Below are 27,601 nucleotides of genomic sequence, written 5' to 3' on the forward strand. Positions count from 1 at the left end.
TACCTGATAGGTCACAGGATGTGGACATCTCTGGGGGCGGTTCAGTTCAGTCGCTCAGTTGTGTCCGACTCTTTGCGACCTCGTGAATCACAACACACCAGGCCTCCCTGTCCATCACCAACTCCCAGAGTTCACCCAAACCCATGTCCATTGAGTCAGTGATGCCATCCAACCGTCTCATCCTCTGTCGTCCCCTTCTCCTCCTGCCCTCCATCTTTACCAGCATCAGGGTCTTTTCCAGTGAGTTAGCTCTTTGCATCAGGTGGCCAAAGTATTGGAGTTTCAGCTTCAGCATCAGTCCTTCCAATGAACACCCAGGATTGATCTCCTTTAGAATGGACTGGTTGGATCTCCTTGCAGTCCAAGGGACTCTCAAGAGTCTTCTCCAACACCACAGTTCAAAAGCATCAATTCTTCTGTGCTAAGCTTTCTTTATAGTCCAACTCTCACATCCATACATAACTACTGGAAAAACCATAGCCTTGACTAGACAGACCTTTGTTGACAAAGTAATGTCTCTGCTTTTTAATATGCTGTCTAAGTTGGTCATAACTTGGAGGGTGGGCAAATTCAACAAAATATTTACTGAGTAACTGCATGAATGATAGTCAGAATACACAACACACTATGGCATCACTTTCCAAGCCTCTGTGGCCCTTTTAAACCGGCTGGTTCTCATCTTCCCTTTACTCTTCTCAGAAGTAGGAAGCATGGACAGTTACAGGGTGGGTTGAACTCTGTGTATCTGGAGGGCGATCTGGAATGGAAGCATCCAGTTTGTTCCTGTCTGTGGTTCAAATCCCAGTTCAGTGACTTCTAAACTATAGACAGTTGCTTACTGCTTCTAAGCCTCAATATTCCCATCTGTGAAGTAGGGATGAAATTGGCTGTCGTTTATTGAGCCCCAGCTAGGTAACCTGAATTAAAAAAAAAAAAGAAAACCCAGTCTTAGCCTTTACATGCTGTGTGACCTTGGACAAATGGCATCACTTCCTGATTTCCTCGTTGGTGAAGTGGCGCCGACGGTAACAGCTGATACATCACGTGTGCTCATGCATGCAGTGTGTGGATAAAATGAGATCACGTATGTGAAGGGCTTATTTGGCAGTAGTGCTTGGTGCATGGTAACACTCAACGCAAAGCATATTTATTGTTTTTCTTATTTCTCATTTAAAAAAATTCTTACCATTATTCTTATTTCTCTCCTCCCCTTCTTTTTCCTCCCTTTCTTTTGCTTTATCATCAGCCATTTAAAAAAATTTTTGAGTCACTCGAACTGTTAATCTTTTTTTTCTTAAAAAAAAAAAGTATTTATTTATTTGGCCTCACGGCGCAGCATTTGGGATCTTAGTTCCCTGACCAGAAATCAAACCCATGCCCCCTGCAGTGGAAGCGTGGAGTCTTAACCCTTGGACCTCCAGAGAAGTCTCTCATCACCCGTCTTCACGTGTTGTCTCTGTGATAAATGTTTTCAAGCGTGCTCTCCATGTCTGACTCCTCCATTAGCCTGAGTTCAAATTCACCAGGTCAGAGCCCGAGTTTTTAATTTTAAAGCTCTACCTACTGTGATGATTTTATTAATATTGGTTCCTTCTATCATGGGTCCTGTTTGTCTGGCTGGCTGCCAAGGTGTCAAAGACCAAGCCTCCTGGTTTCTCCCCTTCTCTACAGAGGCACTTCCGAGAGGGCATCCACAGTGGGAGCTAAAGGAGGGAAGAGGAACTCTCCTTCCCTCCAACCGTCTCCCTTTCCATGCCCCATGAATGAAAATATCTGGGAAGAAGTGTCTGTTTTCCTGTTATCCTGCCCCTGGAGCGGAAGGCACCAGGAATGGTCACAATTCTGCCTCCGTGTCTGCCTGACTTGTTATCAGAAAATGAGAGTAGAAAAGAAGCTTTTGTTCAGCTATGGAGACATCTTAATAGGCACTTTGATTGTTAAACAGAAGTTTCTGTATCAGTTTAATTGCTCTAAATGCTGTTTGCCTTCTCTGTTATGATAAGGCCTGAATTTTCATAGATTTTCCTTTTAAACAGTTTTCCTTTGCTTTAAGGCTTGCATTGGCAAGTTTAATGAAATCCAAATGAAGAAAGTAAAGAGAAGATCTCAAAGTTCAGATCTGCACACCCACGGATGAAGCCGTGTGGAGGCTATTATTGCTTGAGACTAATGATGTCGCAGACACTGAATGTAATTGACGGAATTCACCCCTTCAACCAGATATTGAGAAATGAAACCAAACTACTAAACTTAATTACATCTACTTTTCTAAGAAGGTGCTGTAATTGAGAATAACAGAATAACTAGGATACGAGTCCAACGGTGGGATGTGCTTATAATAAAAGAGGATTTGTTCTCTGCCTGGTTGAGCTTGACAAGTACCATCTCGAGATGTTGAGGGGAGGGACGGGGGTGGGGAGACGGCCAGAGAAGTGAAAAACATCTTGATAAGGGTTTCTCAACCTTGGCACCATTGCCATTTGGGTCTGGTTAGTTCTTTGATGCAGGGGTCTGTCTTGTGTATTATAGGGTGTTGAGCAGCATCCCTGGTCTCTACCTAGTTCGATGCCAGTAGCCCACCACCACCACCACCTCCTCCACCCCGGTTATTTGGCAATATCTCCAAACAATGCCAAATGTTCCCTCAGGGCAAAACCTCCCTGACTGGGGCTTTTGGAAGGCTCATAAACACTTGCAGAGTTATTCCTTGAGGATCTACTAGGGCCTGGCTGTGTGACCTTCAGCAAGTCACTGCAGCTTTCTGAGCTCCTGTCTGTTCCTTTGTGCTGTGGGAATAATGAGAACACCAACTGCACAGAGGCATAGCTTCTGGGTATAAGCTGCACAGAATAGAGCCTACCACATATGGAGTACTCAGTCTATTCACTCTTTCTGTGATACTAGTCTCAGATTCAGCAAACATGTATTACATGCTTGCTTTGTCCAAGATGCTGTGCTGTGAGACAGTGATGCAGAGATGAAGATGTGGTCCTTGTCCTTGCAGGAGCGGCAGAAATGTGCAGACTTTTTGGTATTGCCTTGTTCTCCACCCAAGGCAGACATGCAGAAGGGAATGGCAACCCCCTCCAGTATTCTTGCCTGGGGGATCCCATGGACAGAGGAGCCTGGTGGCTATATAGTCCACGGGGTCGCAAAGAGTGGGACACAGCTTAGTGACTAAACAATGACAAAATGGCAGACATTGCTAATCAATCCCAATGCTCTTTCCTCTTGAGCCTCAGAATCCTTCTGAATACACCTTTCTAGACAGCCACTACTAACATCCCATGAGATGAAACCTCTTTGGTGCTGCTACTGATAATTTTGTGGATTCCCCACGAGGAGGCTGTGTATCTGACCTAGTGTACTAGCTTCCATTCCAGCACGGTCATTCCGCCTCCACCTACTCCTGGCCTGGAGAAAGCATTGTAAGGAGTTAGCAGGTCGCATCCTTCCTCTGAAATCTGACTTCAGTCCCCTGCTCTCTTTCCTTTAAAATTATTTTTCTTTCTTGTTTTTTGTTTGTTTCTCCCACAAGTCAAAACAAGTTATAAAATGGGCTTGGACTTGATCACATTTAGTTTTTAGTTAGCCTGGAAGAGATTCCACTGGCTATGATTCTGACTGAAACATCATGCTGTCTCTCTTCTGGGTTTTCTCTGCCCTTTGGGACTTACAAAATCATTTGCTCTCCCAGAAATGGTCCCAGCTTTACAAGGGCGGAATTGGGGTTTCTGGAAACAGCTTTCAGATGGCTGTCGACAGTGTCATTAGACAAAAGGGAGGTGTGAATGGGTTGGGGTTAAACGCTCCCTGATGGGTTCAGACATGCCCAGCTCCCCAATGAGCACGCCACTCCATAACAATTGCTGTGAAAAATGAGGCATGCATTTGCAGCTCTGAGGACGGGGCACCAGCTCCATCCATCTGGCCTGAGAAATGAGAGCTGGCGTGTGGGTCAGCCACTTCCTTCTTCTCTCCCCTAAGTGGTGGAGGCTTCACAGAAAGCACCAGTTCATTTCTGCTGTTGTTTCACACTTCCCTGGGGCCTGTGAGGTCTGTGAGGAGGGTGATGCAGGCAACCAAGCACTGGAGTGAAGGTGGAGGCTGGTGCTCAGAGGCTGTGGAAGGAGTCCTGGAACTCAGTGGTGGAGTGGTGGTGTGGGTCACTGGGATGTAGCCCAAGGCATGAAAGAAAAGACCTGATGAGAACAGGCGCCCAGTCTAAAGTCCATGTGATTTATTGCTTCCCCCTCATTCCCATTTATCATCAGATTATCCATCCATCTAGCTGTCCATCCTTCTATCCTTCCCTCCACTCACCTACCAGTCCATCCATCCATCCATCCATCCATCCATCCATCCATCCATCCATCCTTCCTTCCTTCCATCCACTCACCTACCAGTCCATCCATCCGTCCTTCCATCCACTCACCTACCAATTCATTGATCCACCTACCTACCCATCTGTCCACATTGCAGCTCATCTGTCCATCTTCCCGCCTATCCAACCGTTCATCCACCCAGCTATCCAAACATCCATCTATCCATCCATCCACCTACCAGTCCATTTACCCACCTTCCCATCTGTCCATCTGCTGACTCACCTGTCCGTCTGCCTACCCAGCCAACCATTTATCCACCTATCTATCCAAACGTTCATCTATCCATCTATCAGCCCACCTACCAATCCATCTGCCAATTCATCTGTCCATCCATACACCCACTCATCCATCCATTCATCCATCCATCATTTATTCTAGCGTGAGTTTAAGGTGGTGCATGGTTAGACATATTCTAAACAGTTACTTATACAGAAAGTGATATTGGTTTTCCATATAGAGTTTACTTTGAGAAGAGATGTGTTTAAACAAACAAATAAGTCAACTTAATTAAGTTGTACAAGGGCATACAAAAACTAGGAGAGTGGTAGTTGTATGACCACTACCACTTGGAATCTGCCGAGTCAGAGCCTTGCAAGCACGGGGACGTGTTCTAGGTCCCTTAAGCCCAGACTCAGCTGATATGCCGTCTACAAGGTGTGAGGACCTTGAGCACATGATTTCCCCTCCCCAGGCCTCAGCTTCCTCATCTGTAAGGGTGGGATGCTGACAGTCTCTGACTTTGTTTTGAGGATGTCATGAACTCAGGCATGTGAGTCACGTGGCACACACCTCGCTCACAGTAAGTGCTTACTGATGGGAGCCAGGCTCAGTTTTATTCTCCCTTGGCTGCGTTCTTTCCAGGCACTGACTGGAAGCCTTATTCCGGGGATCTTGCTTGAGTCAAGATAACAGAAGCTAAACCAGTTTTCCACTTCCCTTTGGGTTTAGGAGTGATGGTGGCCAGTGCCCTTCCGGAGGCCAGCAAGCCTGCCTCTTCCTTCCAGGGCTTGGTGAGAGCCCACCCCCACTTCCAGTTCTCTGTGTAACGGGACCTTCTTGTGTCTTGTCTTCCTGCAGACACACTGTCAGTGCCCCGCTGGTCCCCACAGATCCCTCGCAGAGACCTCGGCAACTCCATCAAGCACAGGTAGGCTGGATTCCTGAGTGCATGGGTGGCTCTCTCCCAGCATGTGAGGGCTGGGGCCTCTGGCCCTGGGGTGGGGAAAGGCTCGGCAGAGTGTTCTGCCCCAGTTCCTGGATCGCCCTGCTCTTCCCTTCTCTCCTCTGCCAGGTTGAACCTTGATGTGGCAGGGCACTGAAAGGCCTGCTTTTTCACCTGGCTCTTACAAAGTTAACACCTACTGGTTAAAAGCCAGGGCTTTAGAGTCAGACTGACCTGTATTCCATTCCCAGCTAGTAAAGCTTTGCACCCTCGAAGAAGTTACTTAACCTCGCTGAGGCTCAATTTTCTCATCAGATAATTCTACCTACTCATAGGGTGGTCGTGAAGATTAAGTGAGGTAATGTATTGAAGTGCTAAGCGAAGGACCTAGCATGTAATAACCATTCAGTATTGAGACAAATGCTTGTCCTAATTTTGAGTCTTTGTACCCAGAAGACACGATTGCAGAGATGCTCACTTTCTGTCAGTCCAGAGCTCCAGCTCTGTTGGGTGCAGGTTTCAACCTCTCCAGGAGTGCACTTGCCCTTTTCAGGAGGGAGATTTCTGACCACTAAGTCACCCATTACACGAAGTTAACTTTTTACTTTTTATTGTGTTACCTCACAATCTGTTCACAAACTCAGTGGGGTAAGTAGCGCAAGTGTGGTCACATCCATTTGACAGATAGGGAGACTGAGGCCCTAAATAATTAAGTGGTGGATCAACAAGCTAACTAACCCCAGAACTTTGCGTTCTTTTGACACCACTGCTGAGAGTATTCTGTGCACTGAGGCCTCTGTGACCAGCAGAGTTCACTCATTCATGGTTTCTTTTCTCTAGTATTTATAGAGAATATCTGAACCAGGGCTGCAATGCTGAGCACCACAGAAGGCTTTCAGCCTTGGGGAGCTCGCAGTCTAGTGGAGGGATAGACATTTAACAGACCATGACAGTACAGAGGGAATCGGGGCTATAAGAGCTGGGCAGACACCTAAGGGTATCCTGGGGTGAGGGAGTGGGCACACTCTCTCAGAATGTCATCTCGTCAACAGTTTTTGAAAGAAACGTGTTGACAGGATAGTTGCTAAGACTCAAATGAGAAAACGGTGAAGGAAGCCTTGAGAAATACACGATAGCCACATCAATAGACAGGCAGTGAGATGCAGAGAGAAAGACCTCAAAAAGAAGGGCCTGTTTTTGTTTTCTTACATTCTGCTCCCTGACGTCAGCTCCACCCCTGACTGGCCACACGCCAAGCTCAGCTTTACGCCCTGACTTGGCTCCACCCCAATTGCCCTCACTGTGGCTGAACCAAGACACCAGGCTCTAGCATCCTAACGTTAGACCTGGTGGTACCTCAGATTCAAATGCTGATGCCAAGAGGAGGAAAATCATCTGGTGATTTGGGGCATCAGGAACATCTTCTTAGAGGAGCTAGCACTTAGGATTCCCTGTTACTCTCCGGTCTCACCCTGTCTCTCTCCCCGGCTCCATGCCAGGACAGAGAGACCTGGACTCATCCCAGCCTTCGTGAAAAAATGAAATTAAAATCATATACCATCCCCTGTCCTCAGAGTCACCTCAGTCACATCTTGGGAAGAGGGATTGCTGATCTGAAGGATGAGAGAGGGCTGGAAAAGAAGGAATTCCCATCTGCCACTCATACTCTTGATTCCCACACTGCTGGCTAGTGGGTGGAACACGAGCCCATTTGCCATTCCCCAGAGCTGCCAAATCCTGCAAAAATAGATCCTGCCAAACTCACTGGCCCTACTGAAGGGGTAGAATGGGACTTAACCAACCCCCAGTCCAAAACTGGAAAGGGAGTTTTCTTGGCCACAAGAGTCTGTGTTCAGAATATTGCCATTTGCTTGTACATGGAGGCTTCGGGCTGCAGCTCATTCTGTTTGGAGAGTGACTGACCCAAATCAGGCAAGATGGTACAGCAGAGGAATGCAGGCTTGCCCTCAAATTTTTCAAGAACCAAAGTTACATAATCACTTCCAATTTTCATTTTGACACTGTGAGGCAGTGGAGATTAGATACAACTCCTGCTGGAAGCGACAAAAATTGAAAATGAAAATTAACTCTGACCTGGCAACCTTCAGTACTTTTCTTGGGGCCAGCCCTGCTGCTGCTTGGTATCTCTGTGTGAAGAAAGCACCCTGGCAACAGCAGGGAAACCCGGAAGTTAATGCACCTCTGTCCCCACTAGTTCTTAGCTGTATATCAGAAACCTCCAAACTGCCTTCTGTTTGCAGCAAGTGGTTGCGGCTAGGGAGGGAGGTAAGCTGATGGTCCGAAAAGGCTTTCCCTGTAGAGGCCTCTTTTCTGCTACTAAAGTTTGGGAGTCTCCACTTTTGGGGGGAGATTCTCTCTTGAAGCTCCCTAACCAAGGGATGTAAATAGCAATGATGGGGAAGGCTCAGCTCAGTAACAGGGAACAGACTCCCAGGGAAACTGCACCTTGCTTTGTGGTTCTCTGAGGATAGTCACAGCCCCATCCATCTGTCCCGGAACTGAAATTGGCACATAGTAGGCCTCCAGGCATGTTTGTTGAATGACTGAATGACTGTTTTGAATGTTTGGGTAATAATATAGTCACAACCCCATGCAATGACCACTTTCTGTCTATCAGGCCCTGTGTGAAGCCCTTGACATGCGTGACCTTGTCTAATCCTCCAAACAACCTATGAGGTCAATAGTTATTATGCCCACTTTCCAGATGAAAAGATCAAAGCTCCAGTGGTTTAAGCAGTTTGATTAAGTCACCTAGTTTGGAAGAAGTGGGGCTGGAATCAAGGGCCCATTGCTTTTCCTTCCAGTGGTCATCCTTCTAGAGCTAGGTCAGTCACCATCACCTTGGCCTTGAACACTTTCTGTCTCTTCTTCACAGGTTTTCCACCAAGTACTGGATGTCTCAGACGTGCACGGTCTGTGGGAAAGGAATGCTTTTTGGCCTCAAGTGTAAAAACTGCAAGTAAGTGGCTGCTCCCACAAGTGCCTTTTCAGAGTGCCTGGTGTCAGGCTGGAGCCAGCTTGGGCTCTGAAATGGCTTAGAGGGGTTCGTTCCTTGGCTCTCAGGAGAGCTGCTTGCTGTGTTTTTTGGAAATATGCCCTAAAAGAACACCTGCATTTGGGGAAAGGGTCAGGAGAGTGCTTGTGAATAAGAACTGGAGCTGCTGGTCTGTGCTGGAAACGCAGAGTGCTGTCTGCAGAGTAGAGCGAGAACCTGCATTTCCACAGGCTCTGAAATCGAGGGTTGGCAAACTGTTTCTCTGGTTGACCAGAGAGTAAATATTTTAGGCCTTGCGGCCCACAGGGTCCCTCAGCTCTGCTGTGTTGTTCAAAAGCAGCCATAAACAATATGTAAACAAATAAGCACAACAGATTTATCTATTCCAATAAAGCCCTTTGTACAAAGACAGGCCATGGCTGGTTTTGGCCCCTCAGCCATGGTTTGCCAATCCCTGAGTTCAACTTTGCAAAGGGCTTTTGCCCTTAATTTTTTTCTCCTCATGGTGTCTCTCCAAGTGGGAGTGGTTCTGATTCTTCCCAGTTTACAAATGTGAAAGCTGAGTTAAAGCTAGGATAAGCCTGAGGTCACACAACTAAGAAGTGGCAGTCAAGACTTGAACCCTGTCCCACAAACTCTTGTTCTTTCTGTGACATCATGTTGGTCTCGAGTTCTGGCGAGAAGACCAGACCACGCAAGCCCCCACCTCCGCCAGTTTCCACGTACCCACCCCAGGTCGTGTCTGGCAACGGGATGCAAGAGGGATTGTGATGCCCAGCGTAGGCCTTGGAGTCAGACTGAGATAGGTTTTTATGTTCTGGTCTGGCCACTGTTTAGCTCAGTGACCATGGGCGAGTTGCCTCACATTTCTGTTGCTAGGATTTTCATCTGCACTAAAGAAATGATCATCACACCTGCCTGATATGGCAGTGAGCATTGAATAAATCAACACCAAAGGACATAGCCCGTGCCAGGCTTTCTGTCAAAGGTCACAAAAACCTTTCTGTTTGGTCTTTTTCTTCCCTCCTGTATACTTGTACTAAATATCTGCTTTGGTCTGTAAAATATTAACGTTCAACTGTATCAAGGGTTACAAATGAATATTCATCTGATTGCTTTATAGGGGCCAATAAGTTGAAAAGTAGGACTCTTTCTTTCTCCTCCAGCCTCCCTCTTCCTTGTCCAGCCCAGGTTGGGAACTGATTCAAGTTGCATCAGGCCTCCCCACATCGCTGCCCCGTGAAGGAGTTCTTACTCTCCCTGCAGCCTGGATGTCTCAGTGATAAGGCAAGGCTGAGCCCCGTTCCCTCCTGGAGTTGTGGGGAGGATTAATTAGTTCCAGCCTCTAAGGGACCTTAAACTCCATGGCACATGGGGACGAGATGGGGGCAGTAACTACCAGGTGTTAGTGTCTGGAGGCCCACGTCCCCACCTTGGTCCCAGGTGAGTCCCCAGGATGGCGGCCTCTGCTTTTTCTGACCCAGAGATGCATGAAGCCATGCCTTCGGGTCCAGGTGGAATTTCGGTCTGCTTTCCCCAGTACACCAGATGCTTTGGGGTCCGTCTCATCCGTGTGTAGTCACACCACGTTCTGAGGGGGAGATGGCAGCTTTCACATCCTCACACCTGCCGAGCGGCGGCTTTGAAGTCAGGTAATTAGGTGACAGGGACGCAGCCAGGAGTCCACGAGGCTGAACGCTTCCTAAGCCATTTTAATTTTCAGTGCTAGAGGCAGAAGTCTGAGGTAGCCTTCACTCATGCTCTCTCTGTTCTGGAAGTAATGAGCAGAGGCTCAGACCCTGTGGAAGGCTGGGGGAGGGATGGGGACCTGAGAGAGAGAGGTGGGTGCCTGCCAGAGGTTCTAAAGCAGGCAGGACCGAGCTGGAGTCCCAGCTGCACTGCTGAACTCGCTGTGTGACCTTGGGAAGGGACTCTCATCGCCGGCTGTTTCCTCACCTCCAAAGTGGGCATTTAGTGCCCCTTCCCCACCCCCACCCCCGCCACAGGGCTGTTGGAAGGAGTCTGTGAAAGGTCCTCGCCCCAGATGACAAACATTTTATCAAATATTCCTCCCCACTCTTACCTTTTACAGAAATGCCTCCTGGAATTGTAAGAGGCAGGATTCAAACCAAGCCCTGGTTGGAAGGAACACTTGATCTAACCAATTTGCTCAGCACTTGGGACTTCCCTGGTGGCTCAGGCAGTAAAGCGTCTGCCTACAATGCAGGAACCCGGGTTCAATCCCTGGGTCGAGAAGATCTTCTGGAGAAGGAAATGGCAACCCACTCCAGTATTCTTGCCTGGAGAATCCCTATAGACAGAGGAGCCTGGTAGGCTACAGTCCATGGGGTCGAAAAGAGTCGGACACGACTGAGCGACTTCACTTTCACTTTCTTTCACTTTAGAACAACCACCCAAAAGGTGGAAGCAGAATCTGTAGCAGCCACAGACCTTCAGGATGCCTCAGGAACTTTGATGCCGTACTCACCTGACGTCAGCAGAGTTTAGTGCTCTCTCTGGTGTGTAATTGTTGCTGTTGCTGTTTAGTTGCTGAGTCATGTCTGACTCTTCTGCGACACCATGGGCTGTAGCCCACCAGGTTCCCCTGTCCATGGGATTTTTCAGGCAAGAGTACTGGAGTGGGTTGCCATTAGGAGCTTGCATGACTAATATCATCTGCTGAAGTTTGATTTTACTCTTCTATCAATGAAATTCTGCAGTTTTTTGCATTAATTAAAAGTGAGGAGGATGGATGGCTGTTTATATGTGATTTAAAAGATGGGCAAATTTTTAGTTGAAAAGATTTGGATGAAGGACAGAAAAGGAAAACAGACCCCCATTGTCAAAGAGGTTAGGGGAAGACACACCTCTAAAGAAATGAACTTGGGTGAAGCTGAAGTTCGGGCATACAAGCAGTAGCCAGTGAAATCCCAGAGGGCAACGCTGAGAATGGGGAGGGAGCTGGTTAGAAAAATCGGCAGAACTATCTGTTCATTCACTCTACCAATGTTTATTGAGCATGTTCTGTGTGCCGGGAACTGTTTTAGTGTTAGTTGCTCAGATATTAAGAAGAGGTGGCAAGAATACACAGAAGAACTGTACAAAAAAGAACTTCATGACCCAGATAATCACGATGGTGTGATCACTCACCTAGAGCAAGACATCCTGGAATGTGAAGTCAAGTGGGCCTTAGAAAGCATCACTACGAACAAAGCTAGTGGAGGTGATGGAATTCCAGTGGAACTATTTCAGATCCTGAAAGATGATGCTGTGAAAGTGCTGCACTCAATATGCCAGCACATTTGGAGAACTCAGCAGTGGCCGCAGGACTGGAAAAGGTCAGTTTTCATTCCAATCCCAAAGAGAGGCAATGCCAAAGAATGCTCAAACTACCACACAGTTGCACTCATCTCACACACTAGTAAAGTAATGCTCAAAATTCTCCAAGCCAGACTTCAGCAATACGTGAACTGTGAACTTCCAGATGTTCAAGCTGGTTTTGGAAAAGGCAGAGGAACCAGAGATCAAATTGCCAACATCCGCTGGATCATGGAAAAAGCAAGAGAGTTCCAGAAAAACATCTATTTCTGCTTTCTTGACTATGCCAAAGCCTTTGACTGTGTGGATCACAATAAACTGTGGAAAATTCTGAAAGAGATGGGAATACCAGACCACCTGACCTGCTTCTTGAGAAATCTGTATGCAGGTCAGGAAGCAACAGTTAGAACTGGACATGGAACAACAGACTGGTTCCAAATAGGAAAAGGAGTACGTCAAGGCTGTATATTGTCACCCTGCTTATTTAACTTATATGCAGAGTACATCATGAGACACGCTGGACTGGAAGAAGCACAAGCTGGAATCAAGATTGCCGGGAGAAATATCAATTACCTCAGATATGCAGATGACACCAGCCTTATGGCAGAAAGTGAAGAGGAACAAAAAAGCCTCTTGATGGAAATGAAAGAGGAGAGTGAAAAAGTTGGCTTAAAGCTCAACATTCAGAAAACAAAGATCATGGCATCTGGTCCCATCACTTCATGGAAAATAGATGGGGAAACAGTGGAAACAGTGTCAGACTTTATCTTTTTGGGCTCCAAAATCACTGCAGGTGAAATTAAAAGACTCTTACTCCTTGGAAGAAAAGTTATGACCAACCTAGATGGCATGTTGAAAAGCAGATACATTACTTTGCCAACAAAGGTCCGTTTAGTCAAGGCTATGGTTTTTTCAGTAGTCATGTATGGATGTGAGAGTTGGACTGTGAAGAAGGCTGAGTGCCGAAGAATTGATGCTTTTGAACTGTGGTGTTGGAGAAGATGCTTGAGAGTCCCTTGGACTGCAAGGAGATCCAACCAGTCCATTCTGAAGGAGATCAGCCCTGGGATTTCTTTGGAGGGAATGATGCTGAAGCTGAAACTCCAGTACTTTGGCCACCTCATGCGAAGAGTTGACTCATTGGAAAAGACTCTGATGCTAGGAGGGATTGGGGGCAGGAGGAGAAGGGGACGACAGAGGATGAGATGGCTGGATGGCATCACCGACCCGATGGACGTGAGTCTGAGTAAACTCCAGGAGATGGTGATGGACAGGGTGGCCTGGCATGCTGCGATTCATGGGGTTGCAAAGAGTCGGACATGACTGAGTGACTGTACTGAACTGAAGCAACTAAAAAATCCAGGACCATTCTGGTGGTGTTACTGCCAGAAACTCCCTGGCTTAGACATATGCTACTCCAAATGTGGTCCCTGGGCCTGTAACCTGTAGCAGCAGCAGCACCTGGAAGCTGACCAGAAACTCAGACTCTCAGGCGCCCCCCCCAGACCTACTGCACCCAAATCTGCATTTTAAGATTGTCCCAGTGACTCTTGTGCACACTAATTTTGAGAAGCACCACTCTCATGAGCTCCAAATCCCCTTGCAGAGCTGATTTTACTTCTGTAGATGATGGATCTCAAACTGGAGTGTGAATCAGCATCCTCTGGAAAGTTGAATAGAACACATCTCCCTGGACCTACCCCAGAGTCTCCAGTTCAGCAGGTCTGAGGTGGGTCCCCAGAATCCGAGTCTCTGACAAGTTCTCAGGTGATGCTGATGCTGCCAGTGCTGGACCTGGGACCACAGTCTGAGAACCATTGCTCTATATGTGAAAGTTTGATCTGGTTTCCCAAGATCAAACCTTATTTTAGCACATGAGTTGTTTTTTTTTTAATGTTGGTCCGTCTTTGCTGATTACTTTTCAGTCTCTTCTGCTGTTACATCCCTTGGCCTCACTCTGTAGACATGAGTCTTGCTCGTCCTGGTCTCTCCAGTAAATTCATCCAGTAAATATTTGTGTGCTAAGTCAAAAAAGATATGCTATGCTTAGGAACCCAGGCTGTAGGTCAGACACACACACACACCTCTCTTTGAATCCTGACTCACCACTAACTGTGTAATCACTTCTAAGCTTCAGTTTCTTTCTACATATGTGCTAAGTCACTTCAGTCATGTTCGACTCTTTGTGACCCCATGGACAAGAATACTGGATTGGGTTGCCGTTTCCTTCTCCAGGGGATCTTCCCAACCCAGGGATCAAACCCAGGTCTCTTACATTTCCTGCACTGGAAGGTGTGTTCTTTACCACTAGCACCACCTGGGAAGCCCTCTTGCTATATAGGAAGAAAAAATTGACATCTATTTTACTAAATCTTTTTTTTTTTTTAAACTGGCTAAATAAGGGAAAATGCTTAGCCTGGTACCTGGCCTATTATAAGAACTTAATAAATGAAAGTTAATGCTGTTATTAAATTAGTTTGGGAGTACCCCTCCACCCAGGAAGCTGGAGTACTTCTGAATGTCTAACCCCTTTCCCCCCTGCTTTGGTTCGGTGCCCACTTCCTCCGGAATTTTCATCAGCTGTCTTGTCAGCATTGTGAATAGAGAGATTAATGAACTAATAGGAAATTATGCTCGGAAAGCAATTTGCAGTTATCTAAAATGAGGCGTTTTCGTCTAATAGGTTCACAAGCACGGAGTGGAGTTTAGTTCTAAGTGGTCGGCTGTCAGTACAGACCATGTATTGTCTGATAACCATGGATTCAGCTGGCTGAAGCTTGCTTTTGCAGTAAGATGCTGATGGATTTCCCTAGCTCAGTCATGTCTTATCTGCACCCTTCCCCCTTCTCAGGGTCCTTCCAGAGAAGGACACTTCTGCAGGGCTGAGGTCAGGTTCCTTGGAAACCTCTCCACATCTCTCTGGGTTTCTTGTAAGAAAACCAGCAGTGGTGCTTTGAGTGGTTGTGTTCTAAAAAATAAGAGTTTGAACCAAGGTGACTCTGACCTGGATTCTTGGTGTAGGGCCTAGAAATCTGCATTTTTAGTCAACCTCCCAGATAATTCCTATTTGCACATAAGCATGAGTGTCCTGGGCTGAGGAAACAGCACAGACAAAGGCTTGGCTCGGGATTTAGTGTTAGTCACTCGGTTGTGTTTGACTCTTTGAGATCCCGTGGACTGTAGCCCACCAGACTCCTCTGTCCTTGGGATTCTCCAAGTAGGTTGTCATTTCCTTCTCCAGGGGATCTTCCCAACCCAGGAATCGAACCTGGTCTGAGCGTATTTTGCAGGCAGAGTCCAGGGTAGAGAGGAGACTGGTTCTGCTTTGCAGCCATGGTACCAGCCCTGGGACTCCTGCTGTTGCCTCCTGAGGCTCCAGGCCCGTGGAGGGGAGGCACCCCTTACCACCCAGCCAGCCGCTCTTCTGGGAAAGCAGTCTTGGGCTCTGGAGCTCCCACCACCCTGGACCAGCTCGCCGGCTAGGACGAGGCCCAGTGCAGGGAGGAGAATGTGTTGTCCGGATTGCCGTGCCTCTGGGTGGTGGTGGAGAGTCCTGCTGTGCTCTGAGTCACCTGCTCTTGAGGCCTGAGACAGGAACCGTGCGGGTATCAGAACACCTTGCAGATGTATAAGACTCATTTTCCTCTAGGACCACAGAGTACTTGCTCCTCTGCTTTGAAGATAGGATGATTAACTTAGTATCCGCTGAGCACAGTACCAGTGACCTCGATTAGGGATGCCGGTGCTACCAGTTCAAACCTGAGACCTTCCCTGGGGGGCTTGCCCTTGGCTGATTGTAGCTTCTCCCCCAGGGGGCTCAGAGGCAGGCAGTCAGGGCATAACTGGTGCAGGTGTGCAAAAGGCCAGCTTCCTTGCCTGCAGGCAGACATACTCAGGGGTACAGTTCACACCCCAGGGACCCGCTGTGGGGTCAGGCTGAGACTAGAGTCACCTGCAACCATGTCCTTGCTTAGCTTCTCCCCCATCCTACCGTGCTAAGGAACATCCTGTAGAACTCCCTCCATAAATCACTTGCCAGATTGCCCATCTCAGGATCTGTTTCTAGGGAGCTCGACTTAGGACAGGAAAGCAACAGCACGATCCAGACTCTGGAGCCAGAGAGAGCAGGTCCTGGTTCTGCTGCTTCCACGCTGTGTGACTCTGGGAAAGTTTCTAAACCTCTCTGATATAAAGTGAGGCTACTATGTTCATTTGATGTGATGAGACATGTGGGTGCTCTAGTCACGTTAATGATTTGATGATTCTTTCAAATCAGACTCTTTAAGATGTTCAGCAGTTATTTCATTACAAAAGTGGATTCTCTATTAATATGAAATATGAAAAGAAACAGACTCACCAGATCACCTCCGAGGATTTAAGCAATGTTGAAGTTCTGGAAAAGTTAGCCCATTTCCTCCTTTTCTGTAGTCCTTGTTCCCCATTTTTCTTTGGGGATTTTCTGAACCAGCCAGTTTCTTGGGAGACTAGTTAAAGGCTTTGTAACAAGGTTTCTCAACCTTGGTACTCTTGACATTTTGAGCCAGATAATTCTTTGGGGTAGGGAGGCTGTCCTGTGCATTGAAGGATGTTTAACGCCATTACTTCCACACACACACGCCCACTCCACCCTTCCCCTACTCCACCCTCAGCTATGACAATCAAAAATGTCTCCAGATATTGCCAAATGTCCCTTGTGGTGTGTAAGGGGCACAAAATTGCCCTTGGGGGAGAACCACTGTTTTATATCGTAAATCTCTCATCCCCAACCAGTGGGGCTGTATATCCATTATTCAGCTTTTAAGTGCCAGCATTAGAGTGCCATTACTAAAGTATTCAATAGAATGATCAAATGGCTCGGGTTGCCTGGGACTTCCCTGGGTCAAGCACTGAAAGTCCCAGGTCCCAGGTGGCCCAGGTTGGGGGAGGCAGGTCTGCGCCGGTAGAAACATTTTACGTGCTCCAATTAAGGTCACTGCCTGCTTCCGTATGCGTGAGAGCCATAATCACTTCCCTAGAAAGGGAGAAAGTGATGTTTAGAAACAGCACACTATATCCAGTTTATTCCAGTGTGTTTTAATGCATTTTCCATAGCTCCCCCTCCTCCTGCCCTCCTGCCTTCCTGCCTGGCTAGACACGCTTGCACTGAATTCTTTTCATGTAAGCAGTCCCTTTGCCATTTTACAGGCACTTCTTTATCTGGTTTTGCTCTGTTATTGGATCTTTTCACTTGGATTTCACATGCTCTTCGGTGCCCTTCTTGCCCTGCGTGTCCTCCTCTCCAGTGTCCTTGCCTCAAAGTCCAATGTTTTATCTGAAATTTTCCTGTGTTTGCAAAATGACTTCAGCCACAGGTGACAAGGAGATAAAAGCAGGAAGTAAGCCATGGTTGGTTTGAGCCACTGGGCGCTCTAATTTTCCCAGCTCTTGCAAAACTGGGGAAATGATGAGCTGGTGTTGCAGCTGCTGCGAAGTTCCTGGAAGCTTCAGGAATTTGTACAACGGGCAGGATATTGGCAGGATATAATTATGAGCGTGCATTTCAGAGATCACCAGCTTGAAGCCTAAACTTATTTTTTCCATTAATAGAAACACTGCAGTTTTTGCAATAATCATGAGAATTACTGGTCCCTTATATGAGTTTTTACCTATTATGTGTGCTAAGTTGCTTCATTCATGTTCAGCTCTTAGCCTGCCAGGCTCCTGTGTCCATGGGATTCTCCAGGCAAGAATACTGGAGTGGGTTGCCATGCCCTCCTCCAGGGGATCTTCCTGACCCAGGTATTGAACCCGAGTCTCTTATGTATCCTTTATTGGCAGGAAGGTTCTTTACCACTAGCACCACCTGGGAAGCCCCTTACCTATTATAGTTCAGTCCAATTACAGTTGTATGTGAGGGTGGATTATAATTCTCCTGGAGCTTGAGGTGGGGATTGGATACAAGGATGATGGTGATGGTCATGGTATCATGTATCGAGGGCTTGCTGAGTGCCAGACATTCTGCTAAGTACTTTACATGCATGAACTCATTTAATTCTTACAACCAGGGAAGGTAGGGTGTATTATTATCCCCGTTTCTAAGAAAACAGAGCCCTTCAGAAATAACTCGTTGGCCCAAAATTGGATTTACTGTGGGTGAATCCATTCCTCAAACCCACTGATCCCTCTGATTCAAGATCCCAGAGCCTTAACCACTTTATGTGGGCAAAGGACCAGCCACACAGCTGCCAGTCCCTACTCTGCTTCTCTTTGAACCAGACAAGCAGAAGATGAGACTCTGATCTCAACCTGAGGCTGGACCAGAGCTATCAGTCTTTTCCTCTCCCGCTTGCTGCCTTCTCCCATCATCCCTTCTTGAATCGAAAGATGATGAATGGGTCTCTGTGATGAACACCCCCACCCCACCCAGGTGCTGGGAACCCAGAAGACTGTGGTCACAGTCTCCTCTCTCGGGGAAGCGGGCTGTGGGGTTGGGGGAGGAGTCTCCAACAGGTAATAATTCTACAGCTTCCTTATGGAGACCTCTTATGGGAAGACCGGTGCTGGGGTTTATGGTTATCGTCCATTATGTTGCTGGAGCATTCGTTCTGACTTCTGTGTTAATACTCCCCATCTCCCTTGCTTATTTTGGCTGTTGCCTTTCTCTCTCTAACTCAGTTGAAGGCCAAAGAGCTCAACCTCACTGGGCGGTCAGCAGTGAGTTAAGGGGGGTGTGTTCTTTGAGGTTCTTCACCGAGACCATAAGGAGACGTTTCTAGAAGTATCGGCTCAAATTACAGACCCCAGGGGAACCAAAATTAGACAAAACTGCTCAGTTGGGGTATTCATACAGACAAGCCCACTGCAAAGAGGGTACTGATTTGGTTTCGTGAATTTGCAAGAAGACTTAAGAAGCACCTAATACAGTGATGTTGGGGAGGCAAGCAGAGGCAGGAGAGTGAGGAGGGATAACCCGAGAGGGGCACTGGCTGCCCTGTAAGTGTAAGTATCTGCTTCCTGGGGTGGGTGGGGGTGGGGGAGGTCTTTCCAAAATGCTTATCCAGGCATCACCTCCCTGTTTAACACCCTCCACCTCCCTGTTTAATACCTCCTTTGTTCCGCTCAGTTCTCAGAATAAAATCCCATTTCCTGAGCAGACCTGTGCCATCCTTATTTACCTCTCCTTCCCCCCCCTCACCACGTCCCTCCTTTTGCGCAGAGCTCCAGCTTCTCCATGCCACCAACCCTGCAGCAGCACCCGTGCCCACTCACTGATGCCTTTTTGCACCCTAGTGCTTCAGCCTAGGTTTTTCTTGTGCACCTCTGCTAGCTCCTTGGGCTCAGCTCAGTTATCACTTCCTCTAGGAAGCCCTCCCTGACTCCCCTCAGTTCCAAAGTGCCATATCCTGCCCTTTCAGATCATCCCACGTAACATACGATGTTGTGTTTGTCTATTTACCACTCTGTCCCTCTAACCAGACTTTGCTCAAGGAAAGGGCTGTGTCTGCTTTGTTCACTGTTCATACAAACAGGGTGAGCACAATGCCTGGCACAGTAAGTGCTCAGGAAATACTAGATGGTGGAATCGATCTCAAAAGGAGCCTCTGGATGGATCCCAAGGCTCTGGGATCCTGGTTCCCATCCAAACGGGGTCATTTCTAGGAGGTGACTTGACTTTGAGGCAATGAAATGAGTGAAATGGCATTCATGTTTGAAAGGACAAGAGATGGGTTTCCATACCCATCTAGATAGTAAACTCCTTGCTAGATGATTCTAAGAAAGGTGGTTAAAGAAGAATTCTCCCCCTATGTTATTATACACTCGCAGTGCCTCACACACCTGGCACAGAGGGGGAAGATGATGTTGTTTTATGTGAGCATGAATGAATGGTTATCCTGAGTCTGCTGTTTACTATCTATGTGATTGGGCTGCTTCCTGAGCCTAAGTCTTTTTGACTTTAAAATGGGTGTAACAGAATCCATCGCTCACAGGATTGTTGTTCAGAATTGCCCAGGGTTATGTAAGAGTGCTTGGCTCCAATTGGGTGTTTGCTTAACATTTCTTCAACTGGATGTTGTGGACCAGGTATTTAAAAACATCCCATTTGCACTCTGTAAGGAAAGGCAGATTGCAAAGTGAGCTGGTGTGGGATGAAAAAGAGGATCAGGGATTTAGGCTGCCCGGAGCAAACTTTTCATAAATTGGTTCGACTCTGCTGGCAAACCACTTGAAATGAACATGTTAGTCTTCACCAGCAAGGGTCATAATGGCGCCTCGTCCAGGAAGGCTGCCTTTCTGATCCCAGCCCCACGCCACTCTCCAGGCTCGTGTCTGCTCTTAGGGGGTGCTGGGGGCCAGGACACATCCATTAAGGGAAGGGCAGAGCTGCTCATAAAACTGTTTGCCTCATATAGTGCCTGGGCAGGATCCACAGAAGCCCAGTTTGCTTGTGGTCAGATCCCCATCTCCCATCCCCACGTCGGGGAGGAAGGAGGGCCGAAAGAAGGGAATGCAGAAGGTGTGTGTTCGCACTTCACAAACTGCAAGGGATACAATTTACAAGAAATAGAAATAATTTTCTAAAAATTGATGTAGACTTGGGACTTCCCTGATGATCCAGTGGTTAAGATTTCACCTTCCAATGCAGGGGGCACAGGTTCAATCCCTGGTCAGAGAATTAAGATCCCACATGCCTCACCGCCAGAAAACTGAAACATAAAACAGAAACAATATTATAACGTGTTCAATAAAGACTTTAAAGAGTAGTCCACATCAAAAAAAATTCCAGAAAATTTGATGGAGACTCTTCATGTTCCCGCGCCAGGAGCAGTCTGGGGGCATTCCCTTCTGCTGAGCTACCTTCCTGTCTCTTTCTTCTCCTCTCTCCCTCCATCTCTCCAGTGTCTGTTCAGCATGTATCAGGCACCAGCCACAAACCAGGCACTGACAGCAGGGTCGGAAAGTTGCTGCAAGGAGGAGGAAGACCCAAATCCTGCCCCCAGGATAAATTCACATATTTAATTTTCAGACAGAGAGGATGTCTCATTCGGCCAGCAGCTAGCTCCTTTGGAGAATGAGATATCCCACGTAAGCAACTTTTCTTGATAACTGAAGCTTATCCTGTTAGCCTTTGAAGTTGAAAAAAATGAACTCTTTTCCATGAAAGTTTTAAATAAATCCTTCCCAAGTGTCCAGGCTGCCTGAGGCTCGTGTGACATTTCCTGTGTGCCCTCAAGTGTGCCTTAGCCCTGCCCGCAGAGACATTGACCTATTTGCCGTCCATGTGGGCACCACTTGGACATTTTCTCATTAGATCCTCATGGCAGTTCTGCCTACGAGGAACCTGGAACTTAGCCAGGCAGGTGGATGCCTCCTTGGTCTGGAAAAGGTAGAACTATGACCCAGGCTCAGGTCAGCTGGATTCTGAAGCCCAGGCTTTTTACCTGGAAGCACATATGACCTTTACCTGGTGCCCCGAATTGATCAGAGCTACCATCCTAACTTGCAGGGCTCCTCAGGGCCATGTCTGGTACGAGATTTGTCCAGAGCGGTCAGCGGTGTCCTCCCCACCTCTCCATTTTCCTCCTTGTGGAACGGAGCATGTGGAGGACCCAATTCCTTAAGGACTGTGGGCTCAAGGGACACGTGAAGGACAAGGAGCAGAAGGCTTGGTTTTGACGTGAGAGCTCTAGGGCAGACCGTGTCGGTGTTCCAGACCTCCTCTAATAATCGTGGTGACTTAGTTGGGCTCCCCTTTCTCTACAGACCCTGAGACAAAGATCTGGGACAAGTAGTTTCTTTGAGAGGTGAGCCCAGGCCACCCCAGTGGCGGGGGTGTGGGGGGTATCGGGGTGGGGGGTGGTGTTGAGAAGTGAGAGAGGGATGGGAAGGGAAGGCAGCCTGTCCTGGGTCCTAGAAGAGCAGGTGACGGTCATGGGCACCTGGGGTCCAGTCCCTTGACAATACACCCCTGAGTTGTCCCACAAATTGTTAGTTTGTGGAACACTGTGCAAACTAACAATAAACACAACTCCCACAGTAAAAATAAGAGTACCTGCAACTTCAAGTGCTCATCCTAGGCACCTTACCTCTGTTGTATCATTCATCTCTACTGTCCTATGAGACAGATGCTGTGATTGTCCCCACTTTACAGATGAGAAAACTGAGGCTCAGAGTGGGTCAGCAACTTGCCCAGCTTGTCACAGTCAGGAGGTGGTGGTGTCAGGCTTTGAACTCAGATTTGTTCAGTATATTATCCTGACACCATTTCCTTTTAGTTTTTTAATCTGTTTATTTTTGAGGGTGATATGGAGCAAGGAGGACCCTGCCTTCTGGAAAACTTAGGCATCCAGACATCTCTTATCTGGGAAGTAGAGTGTGTCTCTCTTCTGTGTGGTCCTTGAGCTCTGGCGTGCATTTGCTGAAAACCCACACTCCCAGCACTTCCCGATTCAGAACCAGAGAGGGTATGCTTTGGGAATCTGACTCTGAAGTAGATGGTCTACCGATAAATTGCATGCTAGTGGCTCTTCTTTCTTAGGCAGTGAAAAGGAAAAAATCTAATTTTGGTGGAATCGTGCATGTTTCCTGCTGTAAAAATGATTCTTCATAAATGAGGCATGTCTGGCCTCAGTCCCTGTACCCCCTCCCCTCCAGGGTCTGGGTGATTCCAGTGCCAAGCTCATCCTACTGTCTGGATCAGCAAGTGGATCTGAATGTGTGGGCTCTAGTTTTTCACATGAGAACCTCTGTGCAAGGTTTAACTGTCTGGGCATCAGAGAACGATCTCTTGGGGTTTCTGCAGGAGCAGGGGCCATGCTCCCGGCCCTGGCACTGCCCTCTGAAGCCATGGCTGGAAGGATGCATGTTCCATCTCCCACCCTGCAGCCAGAGGTGGAGGAGGGCTGCTCCCTTCCTGCAGAAGATGGAAAGGAAGATGCCAGGAGGAGACAGGAGACAGCTGAGGTCACTAGGGGTCTTGCCTGCCTCGTCCTGATTTGGACACGGTCCAAAGGTAACGTTGAGTTGCTTGCCCTCGCTTCATGGCGCTGCCCATGACAGGGAATGGGGTGCTTCACACCTGCCCATCAGCCTTCCAGCTGGGTTTGCTCAAGAAGACTCCTAGGTCAGGGGTGGCAGAAAGGAACAACCTCTTTCTGGAAGTTTCCGGAAGTTGAGCTATTTCAATCAGGGAAGAGTACAGAAACCTCTTGAACTGACTATCATTTGTCATCAGCAGTCTCCCCAGTTCAGGTGTATTCATCTGACCCAGTCACGGTTGTCTAAAGCCTCTGATTTCTTCCGGGTGTTTGTGGGATCAAATAGACTCTCTGTACTGGGGCTCTGCCGCCCTTCCCTTCCTCAGATCTTCCTTTCACTCTGGTTCTCTTCATTTCAGCTTCATCAGCCTTTAACTTCTGACCTTTGAACCCATCAGGCTTGATTTTGCCCCCTAACCTTTGTGTCTCTGGAGCCTTTCCCCTCCCACTCCTGTCACTTTCCATCTTGTTTCCCTGCTTTATTTTCCCACCATCTTCCCACACTGGCAACGATCTGATATTTATGTGTTTATTAACTGTCCCCATAAACATAAGGGCTTCATCTGTGTGACTGTTTTGTGTGTCTCCAGGACCTGTTTGTAGAATGAATCAAAGGCTAATTTCACACTCAGCAGGGTTTTCCATCAGGGCTTTGATGCAACACTAGTTATCTCAAGGGGAGCTGAGACCTTCCCTATGGGTCTGAGTTTGGGGGCCTTAGAAAAGAAAAAGAGAAAACCAGGTCATAGTACCCTTTGAAATCTGACAAAGGTATGGAGAAGAGCAAGGTGACATCTTGGATTTGTCTCAAAGGAAGACATTTTGCTTCTAAACTCTTAAACATAATACCAGTAAAACTTATTACCTGTTACTAATCTCATCCTAATTAGAAATCCAGGTTGGCTGTCTCCTATAGAATGAGCCTTTAAGAAAAAAATGAGGCTGCCTCAGGCACCACTGAGCCAGGGTTTCTGCCAGGACAAGTCAGTTAATCTCAGCTTTTCTATCTGTAAGATGGGAAGAATAATACCTATTTCATAAAAGTGCTTTAAAGATCCAATGACTTAGTGTCTATAGAATGCTTGATACAATGGCTAGCAAGTGAGTCTTCAGGTAAGCAGGTGGTGATTGAATGATGATGACAAATATAGACTGGCAGATAACAATGTCTTTCAAAGCATGAAGTCCAACTGGACATTGTTGGTTAAACAGTTGCTTCCCACTCTTGGACTACCCAGGACTGACCTGTGACTGTGGGATGGCAGAAAAACTCGCTCCAGAGTTAATTTCCTAGGTTCCAAGGGTGTGCCTTTGCAGTACTGTCTTATCTCACCTCCACGTCTTGGTATCCATAGCACCCAGAGCTTTCTGAACCATTGGTGTGTCTCATCCACCCACCTACCCAGCCATATATCCACCCACCCATCTATCCATCCATCCACTGATCCATTTAAACATCCATCTATTCATCCATCCATTCATCTATTCATCTGCCCACTCACCCATCTATCCATCTACTTAACCATCCGTCCATCCATCCATCCATCCACTCACCCACCCATCCATCCATCCACTCACCCATCCATCCATCCACTTGTTCATCTCGACATCCATACATCTATCCAGCCTTCTCTTTTTCTCTCTCAGGTTAAAGTGCCACAACAAGTGCACCAAAGAAGCCCCGCCCTGTCATCTTCTGCTCATCCACCGAGGAGGTAAGTATTTAACACTTCCTGCCCTGGGGTAGTAGTGGGGGTTCCTGCAGGCCAGCTGAGATAGCTGTCCATCCAGGTAAATTTTGGAAAACCCCTTGATCCTTAACCTTTGCCTGCCTCATTTCTTTCCCTCTGACCCCCCCCCCCACTCCTGACATCTGTCTCCTTAATCCACCCCGGTTCCCGTTCTCCCTATTCTTTGTCCTCACTCTGGTCTTCTTGATACTTTAGCCCCAGATTCATCTCCCCTCCCTAATTCTTTTCTCTCATTCTTGTCCTCTCTCCTAATTCTTCACTCTCCTCTCTTTGCCCCCAGTCCTGTTCCTTTCCTTTCCCACTTAAAAAGAGCACTAGCTGAGTGTTTTTCCACGGTGTGCTCTTCAGACTCAGTCAATTGGCCCTGTAGAAATAGGCACAGAGAGGGGTCTTGATCAGACCTGTTGGGTTGGGTCATCCGTGTTCCGTCTCCTGGGGCCTTGGGAGTGCCTGGGCCAACCTGGTTGGGCAGGGAGGTAGCCAGACACTGCCTCTGGGAAGCCACTACCAGCCTTCCACCAGGCAAAAGCAAGACCAATTTAGTCAGAAGGAAAGACTAGAAGGAAAATTTTTTCCCTGCCTGCCAAGAATACAATAGGAGGCCTGGTAGTCCAACTTTCAAAATGTAGTTCCCCTGATTCTTGGGGCAGTTTTTCCATTATTGACACTGTACTTCATCTAGTGGGGAACTCTCTAAGCCTGTATTGTTCAATACAGTAGCTACCAGCCACATCTGACTATTTACATGTAGGTGAATTACAATTAAATAAAAATAAAAATTTAATTAATCACACCAGCCACATTTCAAGGCCTCCGTGGCCACATGCAGCTACTGTACTGGACAGTCCAGATATAGAACACGTTCATCATTGCAGATATTGGCCATCGCTGGTCCAGACCCTTACTCTTCCGGCTGTGGCCCATGGACCAGCAGCAACACGGGGATCACCTGGGAGCTTGTTAGAAATGCACAACTTTTGGCCCTACTCCAGACCTGTCGAATCAGAATCTGCATTTTAAACAGCATCTGCATGTGATTCGTCTGCACTTTAAAGTTAAGAAGCACCGCTCTGGAGTAGGAGCCTGCCAGGGTCAAGCAGGTTCCCTGAATGACAGATGCTGGCCGGATGGGGCCATGCAAAGCGGAGAGAGAGCCCAGGCACCTCCTAGAGGGGATGGCCACTCCAGCAATGTGACTTGCATTGTACCATTCCTCATGTTTCTAAAAAAGCCCAAATGGCTTCATATGCCATATACTTATTTTTAAAACTTGTGCATGTGTGTTAATTCGCTTCAGTCGTGTCCAACTCTGTGACCCTATGGACTATAGCCCTCCAGGCTCCTCTGTCCATGGGACTCTCCAGGCAAGGATACTGGAGGGGTTGCCATGCCCTCCTCCAGGGGATCTTCCCAACCCAGTGATCGAACCCGAGTCTCTTATGTCTCCTGCGTTAGCAGACAGGTTCTTTACCACTAGCGCCACTGGGAAGCCCATGTAAGCAACTTATTAAAGTTGTGAAAATTCTTGCTGGCCCCCTTCCCGCCACCCGCCTTCTGTAGGTTGGGTGGAGGCTTAGCGCCAACTTCGGGGAACACAACTTGTTAGTCCTTGTCTCCTCCTCCACCCCTCCCGGCCCTCCTGGCCTTGGGTCAGCGTGGGCTCAGGGGAACCTGCCCTGTTCTCAAATGAACCGAAGAGAAACTTAAAAAAGGAGGCAGATGGCTGCCGAAAGTGCTGGCTTGTCTTCCAGAGCCAATGGGCCATTGGTTTTCGATGATCTTTGCATTGCTTTCCTCCACAAGGAGAGGAAATTGCAAGAGAAGGAAAAGTCTGCAGCTCTTTCCTCTTTCCCCTTCCCACCTCACATCCTTAATTAAGAACCATCTGTTCCTTGAGCAACTGTATACACACCCCAAGCCTGTTTTAAACCTGAACTCTCACTGCTCTGGAGACTTTGTCTTGCAAAAGATTCTTTGGGAGAAATCGCCTCCCGCTGAACACCCCTCCGTGGTAGCCTGCTGGAGCCCTGACTCCCACGTGGAGACCGGAACCAGCCTGCTGGGAGGTGACCCGCTCTCAGACACCAACATCTGAAGAAGGGCACCCTCCCGCCCACCCACCGTCAGGGCCATGCCCCCTTTACTCAAAGAACAAACAGGAACTTTCCAGCACTCTGCTAGCTTCTTGCTCTACCCACCTCTCTTTGGTAGGAAGTTGAAAATATAGTTGGTTTCCATGGGGATGGTAGCTCAGGCTTAAGAGAGAAATTAAATCCCTGGGTCAGTCCAAAGCTGTAACTTTCTCCCTAATGGCCCCACCCCCACAATAAAAAACAGCTAACCAGTAGCATTACCAGGTATCACATTTGCATGTGAGCTTCGCCCCTCCCACGGCCCCTGTAAACAGTAAGTAACAGAGGGCTCACAGAGAGAGGGGCTCAGATGGCATGGTTGGAGTCAGGACGCGTTTGTTTAGCACCGCCTGCTGGTCCAGCTTTGGTGTGCCTTCAGGGATGGATGCAGAGGGGAGGCTGGTGGAGCCGAGACTTCCCTTCAGGGATCCCCAATGACCTTGTCTAGGACAAATGTGCTTTGACATGCTAGAGGCCGCTCGGGCCTGAGAAATCCCACGAGTGATGCAGGATGATCCTAACATACAAGCTTCGATGGGGGAGGGACAGGTGGCCACAATGAGCTGTCCACTGATGATAGCGCCTGAGAAATCTGGAGCCGCCTGTCTTTTAAAGGAGGTTCAATTCTGAAATGAACACCAATGTGAAACAATTATGATACTGGAGAAAAAAATTCTGATAGCTTCAGTTTCACAATTAGAAGTTTTAATCGTCAAAAGCCGTGTGTTGACGGTACGGACATCTTAGAAGCCGCAGAGGACACAGGTAGTGGGGAGCGTGTCCGCTACTGTAACACAGCACGACTGTCGTTTCTCAGCAGCT

At 47.8% G+C, this 27,601-nt stretch overlaps 1 protein-coding gene across 1 annotated transcript in view; it reads left to right on the forward strand.

Annotated features, from left to right (window-relative positions):
- KSR2 (kinase suppressor of ras 2) overlaps positions 1-27,601 on the forward strand; it is a 348,927-nt gene that overhangs the window by 236,431 nt on the left and 84,895 nt on the right. The window contains exons 5-7 of the mRNA XM_040251625.1: positions 5,463-5,532; positions 8,444-8,527; positions 24,544-24,609. Coding sequence (XP_040107559.1) covers positions 5,463-5,532; positions 8,444-8,527; positions 24,544-24,609 — 220 coding nt within the window. The remainder of the gene's footprint in view (positions 1-5,462; positions 5,533-8,443; positions 8,528-24,543; positions 24,610-27,601) is intronic.

The sequence above is a fragment of the Oryx dammah genome, unplaced genomic scaffold (genome assembly GCF_014754425.2).
Source record: "Oryx dammah isolate SB20612 unplaced genomic scaffold, SCBI_Odam_1.1 HiC_scaffold_12, whole genome shotgun sequence".
Lineage (NCBI taxonomy): Eukaryota > Metazoa > Chordata > Mammalia > Artiodactyla > Bovidae > Oryx > Oryx dammah.